The sequence below is a fragment of the Mixophyes fleayi genome, chromosome 4, assembly GCF_038048845.1.
Source record: "Mixophyes fleayi isolate aMixFle1 chromosome 4, aMixFle1.hap1, whole genome shotgun sequence".
Classification (NCBI taxonomy): Eukaryota; Metazoa; Chordata; class Amphibia; order Anura; family Limnodynastidae; genus Mixophyes; species Mixophyes fleayi.
The window spans coordinates 6,706,911-6,726,861 of NC_134405.1; the positions used below are offsets into that span (position 1 = coordinate 6,706,911).

General features: G+C 43.0%; 2 protein-coding genes across 2 annotated transcripts in view; one reads left to right on the forward strand and one right to left on the reverse strand.

Annotated features, from left to right (window-relative positions):
* The window catches only part of LOC142150979 (uncharacterized), a 536,473-nt gene that overhangs the window by 409,673 nt on the left and 106,849 nt on the right, over positions 1–19,951 (reverse strand). The gene's annotated exons all lie outside the window — the stretch shown is intronic.
* The window catches only part of LOC142150978 (uncharacterized), a 323,275-nt gene that overhangs the window by 236,633 nt on the left and 66,691 nt on the right, over positions 1–19,951 (forward strand). Inside the window, exon 6 of the mRNA XM_075206194.1 lies at positions 71–182. Within this exon, the coding sequence (XP_075062295.1) occupies positions 71–182 (112 nt within the window). The remainder of the gene's footprint in view (positions 1–70; positions 183–19,951) is intronic.

Consider the following 19,951-nt stretch of genomic DNA (forward strand, 5'->3'; position numbering starts at 1 on the left):
TATGGATCTAACACAGATATTCTTCTGTTTTATATCATTTTATGATATTTCTATTTTGTGGGTTATTTAGGATGATGTCCTGACTGATATTAAAGTAGAAATTACAGATGGAGAGGAAGAGACGTATGTGAGGGGTGATCAGCAGTGTAAGGAGGAGGAAATCCCTACAGATACCAGCACAGGTGAGTAATAAACACTTATTACAGAAAACAGTCAGTGTTTCAGGTTGAATGAGGTTCTTTCGGTATCAAAGAGTTAATGACTCATGAATGCAAGATTTATTGTGACGTTTACCTTTATTTTTACGAGAAATATAACATAAAACAAAAAGTAAATCAAATACTTAGCTTCAAATATGTTCAACTAACAGTCAATTTCCAGGACCCCTCTTTCACACAAAAGCTGGAAAAACAATAGACACCTTTCTTCAAGGTCCAGTCATGAGACAAGGGTCTCTCTGGCTACATTCCAGTGTTATACTCAGAGAACAAAGGGTCTTGGAATCAACTTACAAACAATATATTTTCAGACTTGCTGTTGGTACATTATTGATAAGAAAGAATATATTCTCGCTCATGTGCAGAAGCATCTTGAGACACCGCCCTGGTATATGTGGAGATGTCTCGGCCCAGCCTTTGATCAGAGAAACATTTTACAATACACACAGAAAAGTATGAATACAACAAAAATAGACCTGAATGGCCATTTTGATAGACCTGTCACAGTCACATACTCAGCTTATTTAGCAAATATATCAGTCATATATTCTACACCCTTTTCTGTCAGTAAAAACTAATGAGGATAAAGTATCTGCCCAATGGGACAGTCAGGAGCTATCAGCCCCTATTATACTCCTGTTCTCCTCCTCACATCATATCATTGTGTGCTACCAGCCCAGAGATCTGACCAGTCTCCTCCTCACATCATATCATTGTGTGCTACCAGCCCAGAGATCTGACCAGTCTCCTCCTCACATCATATCATTGTGCGCTACCAGCCCAGAGATCTGACCAGTCTCTTCCTCACATCATATCATTGTGTGCTACCAGCCCAGAGATATGATCAGTCTCCTCCTCACATCATATCATTGTGTGCTACCAGCCCAGAGATCTGACCAGTCTCCTCCTCACATCATATCATTGTGAGCTACCAGCCCAGAGATCTGACCAGTCTCCTCCTTACATCATATCATTGTGTGCTACCAGCAGAGAGATCTGTCCACTCTCCTCACATATATCATTGTGTGCTTCCAGCCCAGAGATCTAACCAGTATCCTCCTCACATCATATCATTGTGTGCTACCAGCCCAGAGATTTGACCAGTCTCCTCCTCACATCATATCATTGTGTGCTACCAGCAGAAAGATCTGTCCACTCTCCTCCTCACATATATCATTTTGTGTTACCACCCCAGAGATCTGACCAGTCTCCTCCTCACATCATATCATCATCCTCATCATCAACATTTATTTATATAGTGGCAGCAAATTCCGTAGCGCTTTACAATTGGGAACAAACATTAATAAGACAATATTGGGTAATACATACAGACAGAGAGGTAAGAGAACCCTGCTCGCAAGCTTACAATCTATAGGACAATGGGAGTTTGAAACACAAGGGCATGTGCTACATCATATTGTACAATGGTCCAGCTAGAATACAAAGGTAAAAGTATTGAGTGGGCTGTGTGTGGCAATGTTGGTCAGAGGGTTGTTGTCTTGTGTTAGCTGTGTAGAGGGTTGTAATAGGGTAATCTAGGGAGATTAAGATGTTGGTTGAGGAATATCATAAGCTTGTCTGAAGAGCAGGGTTTTCAGAGAATGCTTGAAGGTTTGAAGACTAGAGGAAAGTCATACTGTGCGAGGGAGGGAATTCCACAAAGTGGGTGCAGCCCGATAAAGTCTTATAACTGAGAATGGGAGGATGTGAAGAGAGTGGAACAGAGACGCAGATCTTGTGCAGAACGGGGGTGTTGAGTTGGGAGATATTTTGAGACAAGTGAGGAGATGTATGTCGGTGCAATTTTGTTGACAGGCTTGTATGTTAGTGGAAGAATTTTACATTGGATTCATGAAATACAAGCAACCAATGTAGAGACTGACAGAGTGGCTCAGCAAAGGAAGAACGGTTTGCAAGGAAAATCAATCCAGCCGCTGCGTGCTACCAGCCCAAAGATCTGACCAGTCTCCTCCTCACATCAAATCATTGTGTGCTACCAGCCCAGAGATCTGACCAGTCTCCTCCTCACATCATATCATTGTGTGCTACCAGCCCAGAGATCTGACCACTCTCCTCCTCACATCATATCATTGTGTGCTACCAACCCAAATTTCTGACCAGTCTCCTCCTCACATCATATCTTTGTGTGCTCCCAGCCCAGAGATCTGACCAGTCTCCTCCTCACATCATATCATTGTGCGCTACCAGCCCAGAGATCTGGCCAGTCTCCTCCTCACATCATATCATTGTGTGCTACCAGCATAGAGATCTGACCACTCTCCTCCTCACATCATATCATTGTGTGCTACCAGCCCAAAGATCTGACCAGTCTCCTCCTCACATCATATCATTGTGTGCTACCAGCATAGAGATCTGACCAGTCTCCTCCTCACATCATATCATTGTGTGCTACCAGCCCAGAGATCTGACCAGTCTCCTTCTCACACCATATTATTGTGTGCTACCAGCATAGAGATCTGACCACTCTCCTCCTCACATCATATCATTGTGTGCTACCAGCCCAAAGATCTGACCAGTCTCCTCCTCACATCATATCATTGTGTGCTACCAGCATAGAGATCTGACCAGTCTCCTTCTCACACCATATTATTGTGTGCTACCAGCCCAGAGATATGATCAGTCTCCTCCTCACATCATATCATTGTGTGCTACCAGCATAGAGATCTGATCAGTCTCCTCCTCACATCATATCATTGTGTGCTACCAGCCCAGAGATATGATCAGTCTCCTCCTCACATCATATCATTGTGTGCTACCAGCCCAGAGATCTGACCAGTCTCCTCCTCCCACTGTCTGGTGTATCTCATGAGATGTCAGTCTGACTCCATGAAATTACCCATGAACCTCCTATACACTACCTCCTGTGTCAGTATCCATAACCATCTGCCTGTACTACCCCATGTGACATTACCATGAATATTTGATCCTCAGCTGTATGTTATCACTGTAATACTAATACAGTGTATGAGATAATTCTCCTCCCTCTAAGATCACAAACACCCAATCACAAATTACTCGTCACATTCCACCTTCTAACACACACCCGTCATTGCACAATAGCTCCCCTCCAATCTACGTGCTTGGATGCTCTGTACATTTGCTCTATATTCTGCTGATCTCACTCTACCGTGCTTTGCCCTTATAATTTAGTTTGTGCTGTTGCCTGCTCCATTCTCCTACTCTGTCTTGATGCTCCCCTCTGCTCTGTGTAAGAATGTGAGACCTAAGAGTAGTGTAAACCTGTATCCAGGACTCTTATTTAACTCTCTACTGTGAAGATACGTGGTTCCCAAATCAGAGACACGGTATTAGAGCAAAAATAGAAGGATGATTTATTCTGCAGAACAGGATTAAATACAGCACGGCCCCGTAATGATAGCAGGTCCAACAAATGAGGAAATCAGTTCAACTACATCCAGTGAGATATGTTCCACAGCGCATCTTAGGAAGAGCATCACCTCCTGGCAAAACGTTAGTCAGACACATCCAGCTCCCAGGGTAGCCTCTTTTATCACCTCCTAATCCCACCTTGGGATCTGCCTGTCCAGGGGAGTTGCAAAAGGTCTCGATTGGTGGACTGCTAACACTATCCAGCCCCCTCCCCTACCTCCCCAGGTGTCTTCCCTCAGGTGACCCCTGCTGGGTCAGGCTCCTGGCTGTCTGTAGAGCTCACTAGTGGACAATATGGAGCAAACAGAAATAACAATGATAGCTTAATTCACGTAACTACTGAGTGTTCCCTGTGGAGGTGGAATTTAACCCCTGAAGTACTTTTCCAAGGAGATTTTATAGTTACATCACTGATACTTCCTGATAACAACATGGCTAAAAAGTTTGTTTCAGGTATGGATTAGATTAAGGGGTTGTTACACCATACACCATGCCCGTTACTTTACATCTACTTTTGAGGCGCCAGTGTTTGCGTGAGATCAGTGTCTAGTTGGACATTGTCACTGGCTAATGAGTCTTCCTGTTCTAGGATGCTCGCTGGGCAATGTGAAATGTTACTCGCCAATGTCCACGTTTTGGCTGGAATTGTCCAAGCTGGATGCAATTTGCTTTTCACTGTGGCTGGGTTTATGCACTGTGCTTGGTAATGCAGTTTTCTAATCACAATGGAGTATTGGTAGTTTGCAAATTGAAATTAAACAGCTGACATGTCAGCTTACTCATAGTATGAATATAATGGACATTATAATATGTTAATCAATGTAAAATAAAAAGTCTTGATCCATACATTTATTTTATTTCCAGCAGATGGATGCAAACACAGGAATATCTCAGAGGAAAAACTCATTTTTTCTACAGATTTTGACATAGAAAATAATAACATCACACATGATTCTCCAGGAGAAAACCCCACTACCCTAAATGTACATCCAATACTTCACAGAGCAGATAAATCATCTGATCCGTTTAATAATGAGGAAGATTCTCCCGATAACATAGATATTGTTACATATAGTACAACTCATACAGATGACAATAAATTTCTGTGTCCTGAGTGTGGGCAATGCTTTATGGTTAAATCAGCTCTTCATAAACATCTGAGAACTCACACAGGTGAGAAACCATTTACATGTTTTGAATGTGGGAAATGGTTTACACATAAATCAGTTCTTGTTGAACATGAGAGAATTCACACAGGTGATAAACCATTTACATGTTCTGAATGTGGGATATGTTTTACACAGAAATCAAATCTTGTAAAACATAAGATAATTCACACAGGTGAGAAACCATTTACATGTTCTGAGTGTGGCAAATGTTTTACACAGAAATCAACTCTCGTGACACATCAGAGAACTCACACAGGTGAGAAACCGTTTACATGTTCTGAGTGTGGAAAATGTTTTACACAGAAATCAACTCTCGTGACACATCAGAGAACTCACACAGGTGAGAAACCATTTACATGTTCTGAGTGTGGCAAATGTTTTACACAGAAATCATATCTTGTTGAACATAAGAAAACTCACACAGGTGAGAAATCATTTACATGTTCTGAGTGTGGCAAATGTTTTACACAGAAATCAAATCTCGTGAAACATCAGAGAACTCACAAGTGAGAAACCGTTTACATGTTCTGAGTATGGCAAATGTTTTACACAGAAACCAAATCTTGTTGAACATGAGAGAATTCACACAGGTGAGAAACCGTTTCCCATGTAAATCAAAGCTTATTAGACATCAGAGAACACAGGACAAAAGCAAATGGATATGATAAAAGTTTTCTGTAATACTTCATTCAGGTGATTTATATAAATGTGAATTAAAAAGTAGGACTGTGTATGTATATATGGGGCAGCATGGTGGCTCAGTGGTTAGCACTTCTGCCTCACAGCACTGGTGTAATGAGTGTGATTCCTGAACAAGGCTTAATCTGTGTGGAGTTTATATTTTGTCCCTTGGGATTAATGTCAAGTGTGGCAGAATTGCTGGTGATGATATATTTATTTTTAATTAAACAATCAAAAGTTGTACAACAAAACTTTGAGTCGTCTAAGTACATAAAATACCATATTAGAGGTGTTTTTTTACTTTTTTTATAAGTATAACAAAACATACATTTTAAGTAACATACAATATCCTAGTTCTTCAATTCTGGTATCTTTAAGTATTATAAAGAAGAATTGAAATAGGAAGATGTGTATTACCTGCGTCACTGTGCACACGCTATCTTCATATCCTGTTCCTGGATAGCCTCGTTACATAACCACACACTTTTATATTTCATAAGCCACCCATACTCCAGTCCATTATACTGTATTATCATCCAATTCTCAGAGTTCTATATATACTATTTACTGTCTTACGGCAGTATGAAACTCATAATGAGAATACAGATATTTGTATGAAAAAGCATATTTACTTACAACATTGTTACAATATATATTAAACAACATCTTACACACAGTACATATAATAGTTCAACATCTATGACAATCTGTGTGTAGGTTCATTAACTTATATTACTAATTTCTTACTATAGCTCATAAATGTGTAAATATCTTGTTTGTGTAGGTAGATGTATGTATACATGTTTGTCCCAGATCCCATTAAACTATTATTATCATACATATATTACACTATATAAATGCACTGCTATTCCTGTATACAATCCACACATAATCAACACACAATCCTCACTATATCACAAATGAATAATACATAACACCATACTCTTGCAACATGCACATACATATCACAACTTCCATATATTCTCAATAGTACATCACACTACAACAAATGTGTATCTCACATGGAGGCCATTATTGGCAATTACAGTGACCATAATAACTTATAAAACACAAACTCCACTTAACCATTTAAAACACCATATTCCTTGTGACAGGATGGACCTCCTATGCCACCTTGTCTGTTGTGTTGCTGGGGACCGGTTGGACTTGCCTTGCCACTGTCCGCGCCACCAGTGGACTCCTTTGCGGCGCACAGAACCGTGTCTGAGTAACCTTCGCTTCTGGTGCACCCCTTCCCTGGGCATCTGGGCTGGTATCCCTGACCTCTTCTCTTAGATCAGGGTCACTGTGGATGGTCCCCCCGGGTCTATCACACTGGCCAGAGCTGCAAGGTGGCGGGCAGAGCGTCGGTACTGGAATGTTGGCTCCCAACCTCAACAGACAGATAAGGGATTCGATTGGGTCTAATCTGGAGGTCACAGGAATTACAGAACAGGTAAGTAGTTGTCAAAGCAGGAATTTGAAGCAGTGATATTTTATTAGCTCAAGTGTCCTTATAAGGACAGTTACTTACACCAGTTTGTGGTACTAGCGATTTTTGCAGAAGTTACAGATGGTATGATACATGGTCAAACAGCTTCTCTTTATACAGATTCTGACACAACTGTTAGCAGGGGGTAACACCTTCCCCTGATCCTAGATGGCTCCGGAAAGACTTATAAATCACATTCAATTATTACCATTAGGATGTAATATATTCTTTAACCGTGGAGCTAACGCAATATCCTAATACTTGTATCCTGAATCTACATTGCTCAGACAGGTTTCGGTCTCTCTAACAAGACGTGGCAACAGGTATTGACCTCCTGCTGGGCCTTCAGGCTGAGCAGGTTCTTGTCACCCCTGCGATTAGCCTAATTGGCTAATAACTTTTGTAATATAGTTTAATGGAGTGTGAGGAACCATGGAAGGCAGTTTATGTCTGCATATAGGTGAGACTACAGGGTTACATGTGGCTATAATGGGAGTATAGTTTGTAATGTATGATAAATGGTGAGTGTGTCTTGTGTTTGTATGTGATATGAATGAAGTTATATGCATTTATATAGAATTGTATTTACTAAATGGCAGCAAAGGATTAAGGCTACTATCTGTGTATATGTTGTGCTGTATAATGGAATTACATTATGCCTAATGGGTTGTGTATTGAGAGGCACTATGGTTGTAATATACATGTAGAGTTAGTGTTATGAGAACTGTGGTCTATATCTGGAGGATTATGTGGTATATATGAGAATAGTGTGGTATGTGAAATGCTTGTGAGATGTGAAATACCATGGTAGTAAAAGAAGGTGGCGGATGCCATTTTGGATGCTGAACTTGTAATACTATTCTGAGAGGTTTATGTGATAGATATGGAGGTTTCAATGTGATATACATTCTAAGGGGAGATGTGCTGGGGTGGGGACGTGTCAGACTTTCCTACACTAAGGGAACATTTACTAAAATTTCTAAAATGAAAATTGGAGGTGTTGCCCCTAGCAACCAATTAGATTCTAGCCATCATTTTCTAGAATGTACTAGATAAATAATAGCTAGAATCTGATTGGTTGCTATGGGCAACACCTCCAATTTTCATTTTATAAGTGTTAGCTAATCCAACCCTAAGTGGGTTTTCTCACAAAGTTTAAGGTAGTGTACAGTAAAACAACACCGATGAACAAACAAGGAACAAATTGTGATACCTGTCAGTAATGAGCTTCACCTGCTACTCCACTTCTTATTTCACTGTTCTGGACATTGTAACTTGGTTTATACCCTGTTTTGCTCTCTTTATCTTCCTGCTTCACTTTCACCATCCAGCAGCTCATCTCCCGCTCTCGCTCTGACCCCTACCCATTTACTTGCTACTTCTCATGTCCACAAACGCTCTCACCACTTCATGCCTGGTCCTGCCCCTTCACTGCTCTCCTGCCACTAATTCCCCCCTCCCACTATTTTCTCATTGCCTTTGTATCCACTGCTCTTACCTCTACCATTATTGTACTACATTGCCTTCGTCATTGTACTGCTCTACCACAACATTACTTTGCCATACTGTTTTATCACATTGCATTGCTGATTACCGATTACATTCCCACTGTCATACCACCCTTGTCACTATCTGAGGTTCTACACTACCTAGGCCCATCCACCTTCTAGGCCTCTGCACCATCCTAGATGTTGCCCAAATAGCTCTCTGCGCCATCTGAAATCTACAGGACTCTGTACCACATAAGCCTCTGCACCATCATGACCCCATCTAGGCCTCTCTACATCATGGCCTCATTATAATACAGACCTCTGCACAATAGTTAACCCCACTCTGCCATTTTGTTCCCATTTACTCCTTTTCGCTCTTATCTTCTCAATTTAGAATGTAAGCTGTCACGGGCAGGGTCCTTTACCCTATGTCTCATGTCTGTCCACTCTCTGTCCCCGTTTTGTCTTCTGCTGAATTGTTTTTGTATGCCATGTGATTTGTTCTGTTAAGAAGATAACTTAATACATGGATGCAATTATCTGTACCCATTGTTCTCATCTGTATGCATTTGTGTAATTCTATGATTTTTTTTTATGATCTACCCTCCTATGTACGGCACTGCGGAAACATTGTGGCACCTTATAAATAAAAATAATAACAATATATACAGTATATGTTGTGATCTTGTTGGATTTTATGGAGACTTGTAATGGAGACTTAATAGGTAACAGTAATTCTTACACACACACTACATATTTATAAAACAGGCAATTAATATAATGTATTGTATTAACATCTATTCTAACATGTATGATAATATCTATGCTAAGAGTAAATCAAGCATATTGATGTTGTATACCATTCTTACTGCAGTTCTATATTATTTGTAAGATTGTTGTAGTTTCACTTTAAAATATTTTGTATTCTAATTATAACTTGTCTGTTGTCTTTCTTGATAATAAGCATAAGCTTCTGATATAAATATTGTTCTTGCGGATTTAGAGCAAACAATAATTGTATTCCTTAGGTTAAGCCGGAAACTCCCTTTTCAAGTAGTTTATTAATGATATTAGTCATATATAAGTTATTAAATGGGAATTAGAATATTTGCCTCATTATTAGACCCTCAGTGATACCAGAGAACAATAGCACACCATTTAACAGTAAAAATTAAAAGTGTGCCTTTTTATTTAAGATTTTATATATCCCTCCAATGCCATTTGACTACCTGTGTTCAGTTTGTATATTATACCCAGGTTGTATGGGTTTCCTTCTGGTGCTCCAGTTTCTGTATAGTTCCTAACATTCTAGTAGGTTAATGATTGTCAGGCGCCGTCCTGCTTCTGCCTCCAGAATGGCGCCTGCCTCCATTCAGTATCGGCGTCCCGCTGCTTAGGTACAATTTTGCCGTTCTATTCGCATGCATATGCTGAGCTTGGTAACCGTTGCATAGCAACGTGACGCTGTTCCTGTTGCCATACGTACGCATGCGCAAGGCACCGCGGTCCGTCGCCCTGCGTTGAGCCGGTGATTGGTTGCGGTTTTCCCGCCGATTGGATGCACCTATCAGGGATCTCTCTCCTCTATTTAAGGAACTCTCTGAGGCCATTTGCTTGCCAGAGTATTTGGTCTTCAGCCTTGCTCCAGTGTTTGTTCCTGTATTATTACCTTATTGGATTCTGATCCTGGCTTGTTCCTGACTTGTCCTTTGGTTCCTGAGTTTGGCTTTCAGTGATTCTTGGTACTGATCCGGCTTCCTATCCATTCTCCTGCTCCTGATTTGGCTGTATTCGTCTCTCTGGTTCTGACCCGGCTTGCTGACCATTCTTCAATCCTGCATCCTTGTGTGCCGTCACCGATGCCTAAATTGTTACCTCACCAGCTAACTGATACTGAGGGCCGCGACCTGCACGTCCCTTGCAGCGAAGTCCAAACCTCCTTGCGGGGAAAACCAGGGGTGTGTTAGACTCCGCGCCTCAGTGCTCAGTAGCGTCAACTGCTGGCAGGTATCGCCAACTCCGTCTTCGTGATTGTGACAATGATACTGTGTGTCTGTAAATAATTTAGACTGTAAGGTCCACTAAAGCATGGCCTGGTGTGAATAAATAAAAAATTCTCTGGGAGTAAATACTATTTGGTGAGTTATGTTCTGCAGGTATCTTTTATGAGCAGGCACAGTCTTGGAGGGAGGAATGCTCTGCAGGTTTTTTGTAGTTGTTATTTTTTATGAAATTGCTCTACTGTCGGTTTCTAAGACACGCAGGCCCTAAACTATGATAAAGCTAAACTAAGAAAATGTAATAGTACTGTATGTGTGTATTCCAGTGATCACACAAATCTGAGAATTAGCAGCTCCACCATTTTGTGAGTGACAGCAATCTGACTCCATGATAGTGCTGAATCTGCAGCTAACCACAGGATGTGATGACATACCATGTCTGTATTGTGTGAGTGACAGCAATCTGACTCCATGATAGTGCTGAATCTGCAGCTAACCACAGGATGTGATGACATACCATGTCTGTATTGTGTGAGTGACAGCAATCTGACTACATGATAGTGCTGAATCTGCAGCTAACCACAGGATGTGATGACATACCATGTCTGTATTGTGTGAGTGACAGCAATTTGACTACATGATAGTGCTGAATCTGCAGCTAACCGCAGGATGTGATGACATACCATGTATGTATTGTGTGAGTGACAGCAATTTGACTACATGATAGTGCTGAATCTGCAGATAACCACAGGATGTGATGACATACCATGTCTGTATTGTGTGAGTGACAGTAATCTGACTCCATGATAGTGCTGAATCTGCAGCTAACCACAGGATGTGATGACATACCATGTCTGTATTGTGTGAGTGACAGCAATCTGACTCCATGATAGTGCTGAATCTGCAGCTAACCACAGGATGTGATGACATACCATGTCTGTATTGTGTGAGTGACAGTAATCTCACTACATGATAGTGCTGAATCTGCAGCTAACCACAGGATGTGATGACATACCATGTCTGTATTGTGTGAGTGACAGTAATCTGACTCCATGATAGTGCTGAATCTGCAGATAACCACAGGATGTGATGACATACCATGTCTGTATTGTGTGAGTGACAGTAATCTGACTCCATGATAGTGCTGAATCTGCAGCTAACCACAGGATGTGATGACATACCATGTCTGTATTGTGTGAGTGACAGCAATCTGACTCCATGATAGTGCTGAATCTGCAGCTAACCGCAGGATGTGATGACATACCATGTCTGTATTGCGCAAGGAACACGTCCATTAAGGTTTCTGGCTTAATCGTCGTAATTTCATTGCTTTTTGGAGTTTGAGTGGAAGAGTTTCAATAGTTTTCTTACATTTTAGATGCTGTGTAAGGAACCTTAATCGGAGATGTTAAACCGTAAGGTTTTTTGTCTATGGAATTTCATAGCTTTTTGAAAAGTGAAAATATTTATAATTTAAAATTTCTAAACCTAGAATTTCACAGCAGATAAGAATAACTTGGTTCATTTAATTTCCCTTATTTTTCTTAATGTTTAATAACCAAACATATATATATATTGCTCTATTATGCTCACCTATGCCACCTCTGTTACATGCCTATTAAACCTATCTCTTAGCTTTTTGACAAAGTAATTTTTCCTCAGATTTCTTCTAAACCAAGTACCCTCCATTTCTAGTGCATGTCTTTTTCTCCCACATACCCCAGTGCCCACCAGCTTTGTGATCGCATACACACATGCCACCACCAAGTGCAGCAGCTTTTCTAAAACGCATCTTCCCAATGTGCACCAGTATTTCTCACACGCCATGCACACCAGCTTTACTTTAACATGTCACGCCGGAATAATAACTGAAGCCCTGCGGTGCCAGGGCTAAAAATGCTAGTGTGTTTCCCCTGCAGCCCCCAAACCCCAGCCATCTTCCCTGTAACTGGTAAATATGGCTAATTCCTCCTGCTCACAGAAGGAAATCTACTAGTGGGAGTTCGGCGAGATGACAGCTAAAATTATAAGCTCCGCTGCCTTGTAAAGGCAAGTTTCCCTTTACAAGGCAGCGCCGCTTTAAATTTTAGCTGTCATCTCGCTGAACTCCCGCGAGTTGAAGAAACCGGAGTATGATACATTTACCCCCTAGTCTGAAAACTCCTTGTACACTGAGTTATGCTCTCAAAAAAGGGAAAAACTGACTTCTTGCAAATCAGAAATGGAAAAAAATGGTGAGATTTTCAAATTTAGAGTATCCCTAATTTGTAATTTTCTATTCTTTTTTTTTCTGAAATTTGGCATGCGGCACCTATGGACGGTTCTCCAATGGCATGCCAAATTTGAGCTTAATAGCTATAATGCTCTTTATACTGTAGCCCCGCGAACACCATGGCCCCATCTGACATGGTGGAATGCAGATTATTAGATTCAACCATAATATAAGGGCATGACTGTGCCCTATATATATAGGAAGTGGTGAGAGAGCTTAATAAAGTATGAGGAGTAGACAGGAGAAGCCTACAGATCAGCTCATTAATTACAAAAGATAGGTAACAGGAGTGTGCAGCCTGCCATCAGTGATAATCAGCGGGTGTGGCCTAATCACCAGAACAATGCTAAGCAACCAGCTGGTGAGTCGCGGTGCCCATCGCTGAATCTAACAGAGGGGAATAGCTAGTCTGGAGCTTTCAATCATTATAAGTTTAGTCCTCTGTCCATGGAGGCACGTAGTGATGAAAGTCAGGTGGTCTCCGCTGTGTGAGAACAGGTTCTTTCAGACAACACCTGAAACACAGTCTATGATTATATCGCTGCATCAGGAAGGCTTTGTTGGTCTTTGGAGGGACTACCTGACGTGTACAGTGTCATTAGTATCTTGTGTCTATGGATTAAAGTCCACGTATAAATAAACTCCTAGTTCTAATTGATTGACTAGAGATCAAGTTGGTCTTACTATTGTCCTCTGGAACATCTTGATGATTGGTAGGGAGACTGACTTGTCCTGACAATGTCGAATGGCTAGGTTTAGTCATCATGCTGGTGATGGTGTTTAGGAGAAAAATATGGACTATTTCTCAAGTATTATGTGGTTAATCTACTTGCTATGGATATGCTATGTTAAAATGATGAGTATTTATTTCCATTAGCAACATGTAATAGTACTAATAGCTATTCATATATTAACAGTACACTGCATACAATGTATTGCTCAGGGAGCCCTAACAGGGCAGGTTTTCCAGGTAGCCAGTGAAATAATTCTACCACCTGTAGATATTTAACAATATGTTAGTCAGCAATGAATACACCTGTGCTCCAGCAAGAGATATGGAAAACATGCACTGTTAGGGCTCTGATCTATGCAACAGATAATATAGTTAATATCAAATGTATTTTTTCCACAGATCTACATATAGATTAGTATTTAATGACAATGAGTACAAAGCTAAGTACAGATGTCTGATCTTCAGGACATTTCATCTACTGCAAGTGGTTCAGAATTATAGATCCGATAGAAGGCTTAGAGCAGGGGGAGCTCAACACCAGTCCTCAAGAGCTACCAACAGGTCATGTTTTCAGGATTTCTGTCTGTAGAAACAGGTGGGATAGTTACTGACCCAGAAAAATAGATTAACTCACCCGTGTATTATTAAAGAACTCGTTAAACCATGAACACTTGGTTGCACTTGAGGACTATACTTGAGCACCTCTTAGAGTACTCAGCTTAAACTCCATGTGTGACATTCAGAACCATCATCAGTGTTAATAAGAATTGAAACCCATCAGATAATATTTCACTACTGCACGCTGACAAGCTGAATCTTCCAAGAGGATATTACAAGAGGAAACTACCTCCTTTTATATTATCTAATCCATGTAAGTAACATTGACATAATAAATTGCATCTAAATTGCACATAGATGGGGTGTAATGTGTTTCCCTGTCAAACCATTCATTGTTGGTTAACACTTAAACAAATACCTCACACTGCTGGTTACTAACCGCAGACCCATTGTGTATTTTTCTCTTTACCCTTATTTCCATTATCCACATATGAGATAGTGTCATCTTTTAAACCAAGATTAACACAAGAAACATTGACTTTATGGTACTTATTAACCCACAATTGGAACCTATTGAAGCAATTATATTATGTATTTTACCTTATCATAACATCTAGACCCATGCATTATATTCCAGGTATATGCATGTATATGTGCATCAGTTCTCAATCAGTTATACGTTTTTAATTAATCTTGAATTGCCCTTTTATATACCACCACTAAATTGTATCTAATCTGTATGGACGTAATGCATACCCTTTTTTCTACAATACCATTATTACAAATATAGATTAGGGATGAGCGGGCTTGGATATCTGAAATCCGAGCCCACCCGAACGTTGCCGATCCGAGACGGATCTGAGACAGATCCGGGGATTCCCGCCAATTGCAAAACTGAAACTGAGGCTCCGAGTCATAATCCCGTTGTCGGATCTCGCGATACTTGGATTCTATAAATTCCCCGCTAGCCGCCGCCATCTTCACTCGGGCATTGATCGGGGTAGAGGGAGGTTGTGTTAGGTGGTCCTCTGTCCTGCTATATCTCGTGCTGTGCTGTGCTGTGTTCTGCTAATGTTTTTTTATTTAAAACTTGCAACATAACATTACATATGAAACAATAAAACCAATAAACTTTACTAAAGGTGGCACCAACCTATATTAAAAAAGACCAACTGAAAACAAAGGCTGATTTGCCTAACTTAACCGAAAGTCCAGAAGGGCTATTTGCCCAATTCATAAGTCCAGTAAATATAAAAGGATAAAATCACATAAAACAAGAAGGTGCCACCAATACAAACAACAAACCCAACTCATATACATCACCGTATCCCACTAAGAAGCAAGTTGTAGGTGCATGTAAGCCATACTTGAAAAATTTTTCCACCACACAAAATCTAATGGGGTGAAAGGACAGCAAGAGAAGCCACTTAGAAAGGAGAGGCACCAGACTTTGACCCCCTAAGGAGGTCTCAGACTCCGCCACAGCCTGAGCCAGTTAGCATTGGACATCCGGCGACCCTCCATGCCCCTCAATTTCCACACCTCGTGGAGAATATCTTCCACCACTACCTCACAGGGAAGGACTTTCTGCCGGATGGTGACCTGACACCGTGCGTTCCATGTGAAATACCTGACCACTAAACTGACTAAAAAAAGTGTACAGAAATCAAAAGCCCTCCACCTTGCCTTGAATGCCCCGTAGACCCATTCAGGGTAACTAAGCCCCGAAAGGCAGGGGATCCCCAGCGACCTGGAGACTCTTTTATAAACCTTTACATTAAAGGGACACTCGAGCAAGAAATGGTCCATAGTCTCCTCCACCCCTAGACACTCCTCTCGGGGGCAGCCACGATCATCAGCATTTCTGTGCTTGAGGTTCCCTCTTACATAAAGTCTCCAGGGCAGTCTCTCAGTGACAGCGGAACCCAAAAGTGGGAGTGCAGGACTCTCTTCTCCAACTCCCTTCTAGAAGAGCTCCCAACTTCCCCCGCCCCTAAGCCCCAACGCCTTGTCACCTTCAATCCCAAGGAAACGTAGGTCGGGAGATACCCATGCCGGACCCGGAAACTCTTAACGGTGCCTCCCCCATACCATGCACTGAGGAAGGGATCCACCCATACCCTGAAGCCTCCCACCCACTGAGGAGGGGTCTCAACTAGGAGACTACTAAGGTGCAACTTCAGAAAGGTTGACATAAAGAACAGCACAGGGTTAATCATACCCAGGCCCCCATCCTTCCTCAGTCGGTAGGTCACAGCCCGCTTGACCAGATTCAGCCTATTCCCCCAGAGTAACTGGAAGAAAACTGCATAAACCCTAGACCATAAAGACTCCGGCAAAAGGCACACATAGCTGATGTACAGGAATACCGGGATCAGGAAGGTCTTGATCAGGTCCACCCTTTCCCGGAGAGAGTGTTTCCACCTCTTCCAGCTCACTACCTTCCGGGAAGCTTCCTCCAGCCTTAACTACCAATTTTGCTTGGCATAATCACCAGGGCCGAAATGAATCCCTAAAATTTTGATCTTCTCACTCGCCCGGGGAAGACTGTCTGGAAGGTTGAATTCACAACCCTCCTCCCCCATCCAGAAAACTTTACTCTTTTCCTGGTTTACTAATGAGCCACTGGCCTCAGAATACCCACGGACCAGAGTCGTTACCTCCTCAGCTTCCGCGGAACTCGACAAGACAACAGTAACATCATCAGCGTAGGCCACTACCTTCAAGGTGCACTCCAGACCCAACAGCACACCTCCCAACGAGCTACCACCAACCCTTCTGACGAAGGGATCTATGGCAAACACATACAGGAGGGGGCTCAGGGGACAACCTTGTCTTACTCCAGAGCTGACCTCAAAGGACTGACCCACCCAACCATTCACAAGAGGGAAGCTCTCGGCTTGTCTATAAATGGTACGGAGCCAATTCACCACCCGCACTGGAAGACCATACCACAGAAGTAGAGCCCAAAGGTACTCATGATTTACCCTATCAAAAGCCTTCGACTGATCTAAGGCTAAAAGGTACTTCCCCCACTTCTCCGCACGGCACCGCTCAAAGGCCTCCCGCACCGTCAGGACAGCACTGAAAGTGCTTCGGCCCTTCACAGTGCAGTGCTGAGAAGGAGAGAGCAACTGGCCGGAAACCTGCATCACTCTATTAAAAAGCACCTTCGCCAGAATCTTCCTGTCAGTATTGAGAAGAGCGATGGGGCGCCAGTTCTCAATACATGACTGATCTTTCCCCTTGGACAGTAAGATAAGGGCAGAGACCCTCATGGAGGGAGGCAATAAACCTCTGCCCAGGCTCTCATTAAAAACCTCCACGAGACGCGGAGCCAGGATGTCCCCAAAGATTTTAAAGAACTCAGATGTAAGACCATCTGGGCCTGGGGCTTTCTTGACAGATAAACCATCTATCGCCATCCTGACCTCGTCCACCGTTATTTCATCGCCCAAGGACTCAAGCAGGCCGCTAAAATCACCAAGGCCAGGAGTTTCCCTCAAAAACTGGTCCATCCTCTCTTTGTCAAGTGACTTCTCCGATAAGAGATCGGAATAGAAGGACCGCACAACACCAAGAATGCCCTCCTTCTCCTCCCTAAGGACACCCTCAGCATCGCGCAAGCCCCTCACCTCCTTAGCATCTACCGAGTTCCTACAGCTCTGGAAAGGATCGGGCGAATGGTACCTCCCATAATCCCTCTCCAGAACCAAGGATGCATACCGGTCATACTGTATCTCTCTCATCTGAGCCTTCACCCGGGGGATCTCCCCACTATCCCCCTGGCCAGAGATCAAGAACCCAAGTTTTTACCTCAGTGCCATGTAGGTGCTCTCTTTTAACAAGTTATTTCTGGCTACAAGGCCCCGAAAAAAGCTCCGGGTCCTTTTCTTCAGCATCTCCCACCATTCAGACCTACTCCAACCTGCCTCCAAAAGTGATTCCTGGGATTCAAAGAAGTCCCTAAAAGACTGTCTTATCAACTCCTCCTCTAGGAGCTTAGAGTTCAGGCGCCAAAGACCCCTACCCTTCCGAAGAGTCTCGGAAGCATTCAAGGACATAGATAGGTAAACGTGGTCGGAGAACTCTACCGGCCTCAGCTCTGGAGCCAAGGTTTTCGAGCTCTCCTTAACAAAAAACCTATCTATCCTAGACCTACAACTACCTCTATAAAAAGTGAAACCCGTGTGGTCTGGAAAATGACGAATGTGTGCATCCACCAGACCAGCCTGCCTGACCATACTTGCTAAAAAAAGGGAATCATAGCCCAGAGAAGTCCTTGAACCTCCCCTGTCTTTTGTCCTAGTGACGATGTTAAAATCACCACCAAAGACTATCTGCCGGGCTGTAAAAAGGTATGGCTTTATGGCGCTGAAGAGGCATTTCCGACACCACTTTGTTTGGGGTCCATAAATATTAATCAGCCTTAAGTCATGCCCCCTCAGTTTGACATCTATCACCATGCACCTACCTACCTCAAGCTCAATGACTCGCTGGATGGTTATCATGCCGGTAAAAAGCACCGCCACCCCACCGTACGGCTCGGCCGCAAGAGACCAGTAGGAGGGCCCACGCCTCCACTCTCTTTTGGCTTTATGTAGGTCGGCTAGTTGACCTAATCTGGTCTCCTGCAAAAATAAAAAATCCGCCTCAACCGTGCTGAAAAAATCAAAGGCCAGATAACGAGCTCGTTCGGAAAGAATAGATGCCACGTTAATAGTGGCAAATCTAATGGGCTGGGAAGCCATCCTTCAGAGCTTTAGACAGTAGTAACAACTCACTTCTTTTTTATTTTCCTCCCTGAATCCTCATCAGAGGAGCCAAACCTTTTATAACTAAGGCCTGCCTGCAAAGACTCCTCCCCCCTGAGGACAACTTCTTCCCCCAAGGGAGGGACTCCGCCTGACCCTACCATCCTACCCGTTGACCCACCAGGATCACCGCCACCCAGGGGCCCTGCTCCCAACAACTTAACCGGATCATGAGGCAAACCAGAGGGTTTGCTATGGGGGACCTCAAGGGGTTTCTGATTAGGAGGTACAGGACACACGGGAGGATCCTGACTCTGAGGAACAAGGACCGGGTCACTCCCTGAAGACCGATCTCTCACCACCGGGGACTCTGGCTCCCCACTAGGGGGGCCGGCTTCTATGGGATGGCCAGGGGGGGGATCCTGTATCAAGGGGGGAACTAGGTCTTCTACGGAAGGAGGCCCAGATGGGGTTGTCACCTTATCCTTCAAATAGTGCCTAGCAGTTTTCCTGACACTGGTCTTTCTCATTATTTTGCTATCTCCCCTAAAGGCAGGTCCCTTGACTTTTGTGATTTCCTATTTTGCCTGGTTACTTGGACTAAAGCACCTTCCCTATTCACCCTAATCTCCCCCTCCTCCATACTTTCTTCCTCGCTTGACAAGAACTGGAACCTGTTTGATAGAACTAACCCTTCCTTCCCCGTACCCTTCTTCTTGCTTTTGCTCTTTTGCCTGGACCATTCATTTGTCTGAACTTTGGCCATCGAAGGTACTGATAACTTAGTTACAAGGGGCGGGGGATTTGGCGGAGGAGCAGGACTTTCCATGGGTTCTGCCGGTTTCTCCACTGGTTCCACATTTTCTACCACCTCGACTGCCCTCATTATTTCTTCATCTGTAACCGCGGCGTTATGAGCCGCATGGGGGCACTTACTGAAGGGGTGGCCTATTGTGCCACATAAATTGCACCTGATTTGGTTGCATGTCCTGGTTTCGTGGCCCATGCCCCCACAATGCCCACACTTTTGTTGGGGACAGTTGGCACTGAGGTGGCGGAAGTCCCCACATCTGTGGCACATCCTCGGCTGGCCCGGGTAGAAACATTGGATCCTATCGCGACCAATGAAAGCCGCGGACGGCAAGTGTACTAGGCCAGCCTCCGTGCATTTTA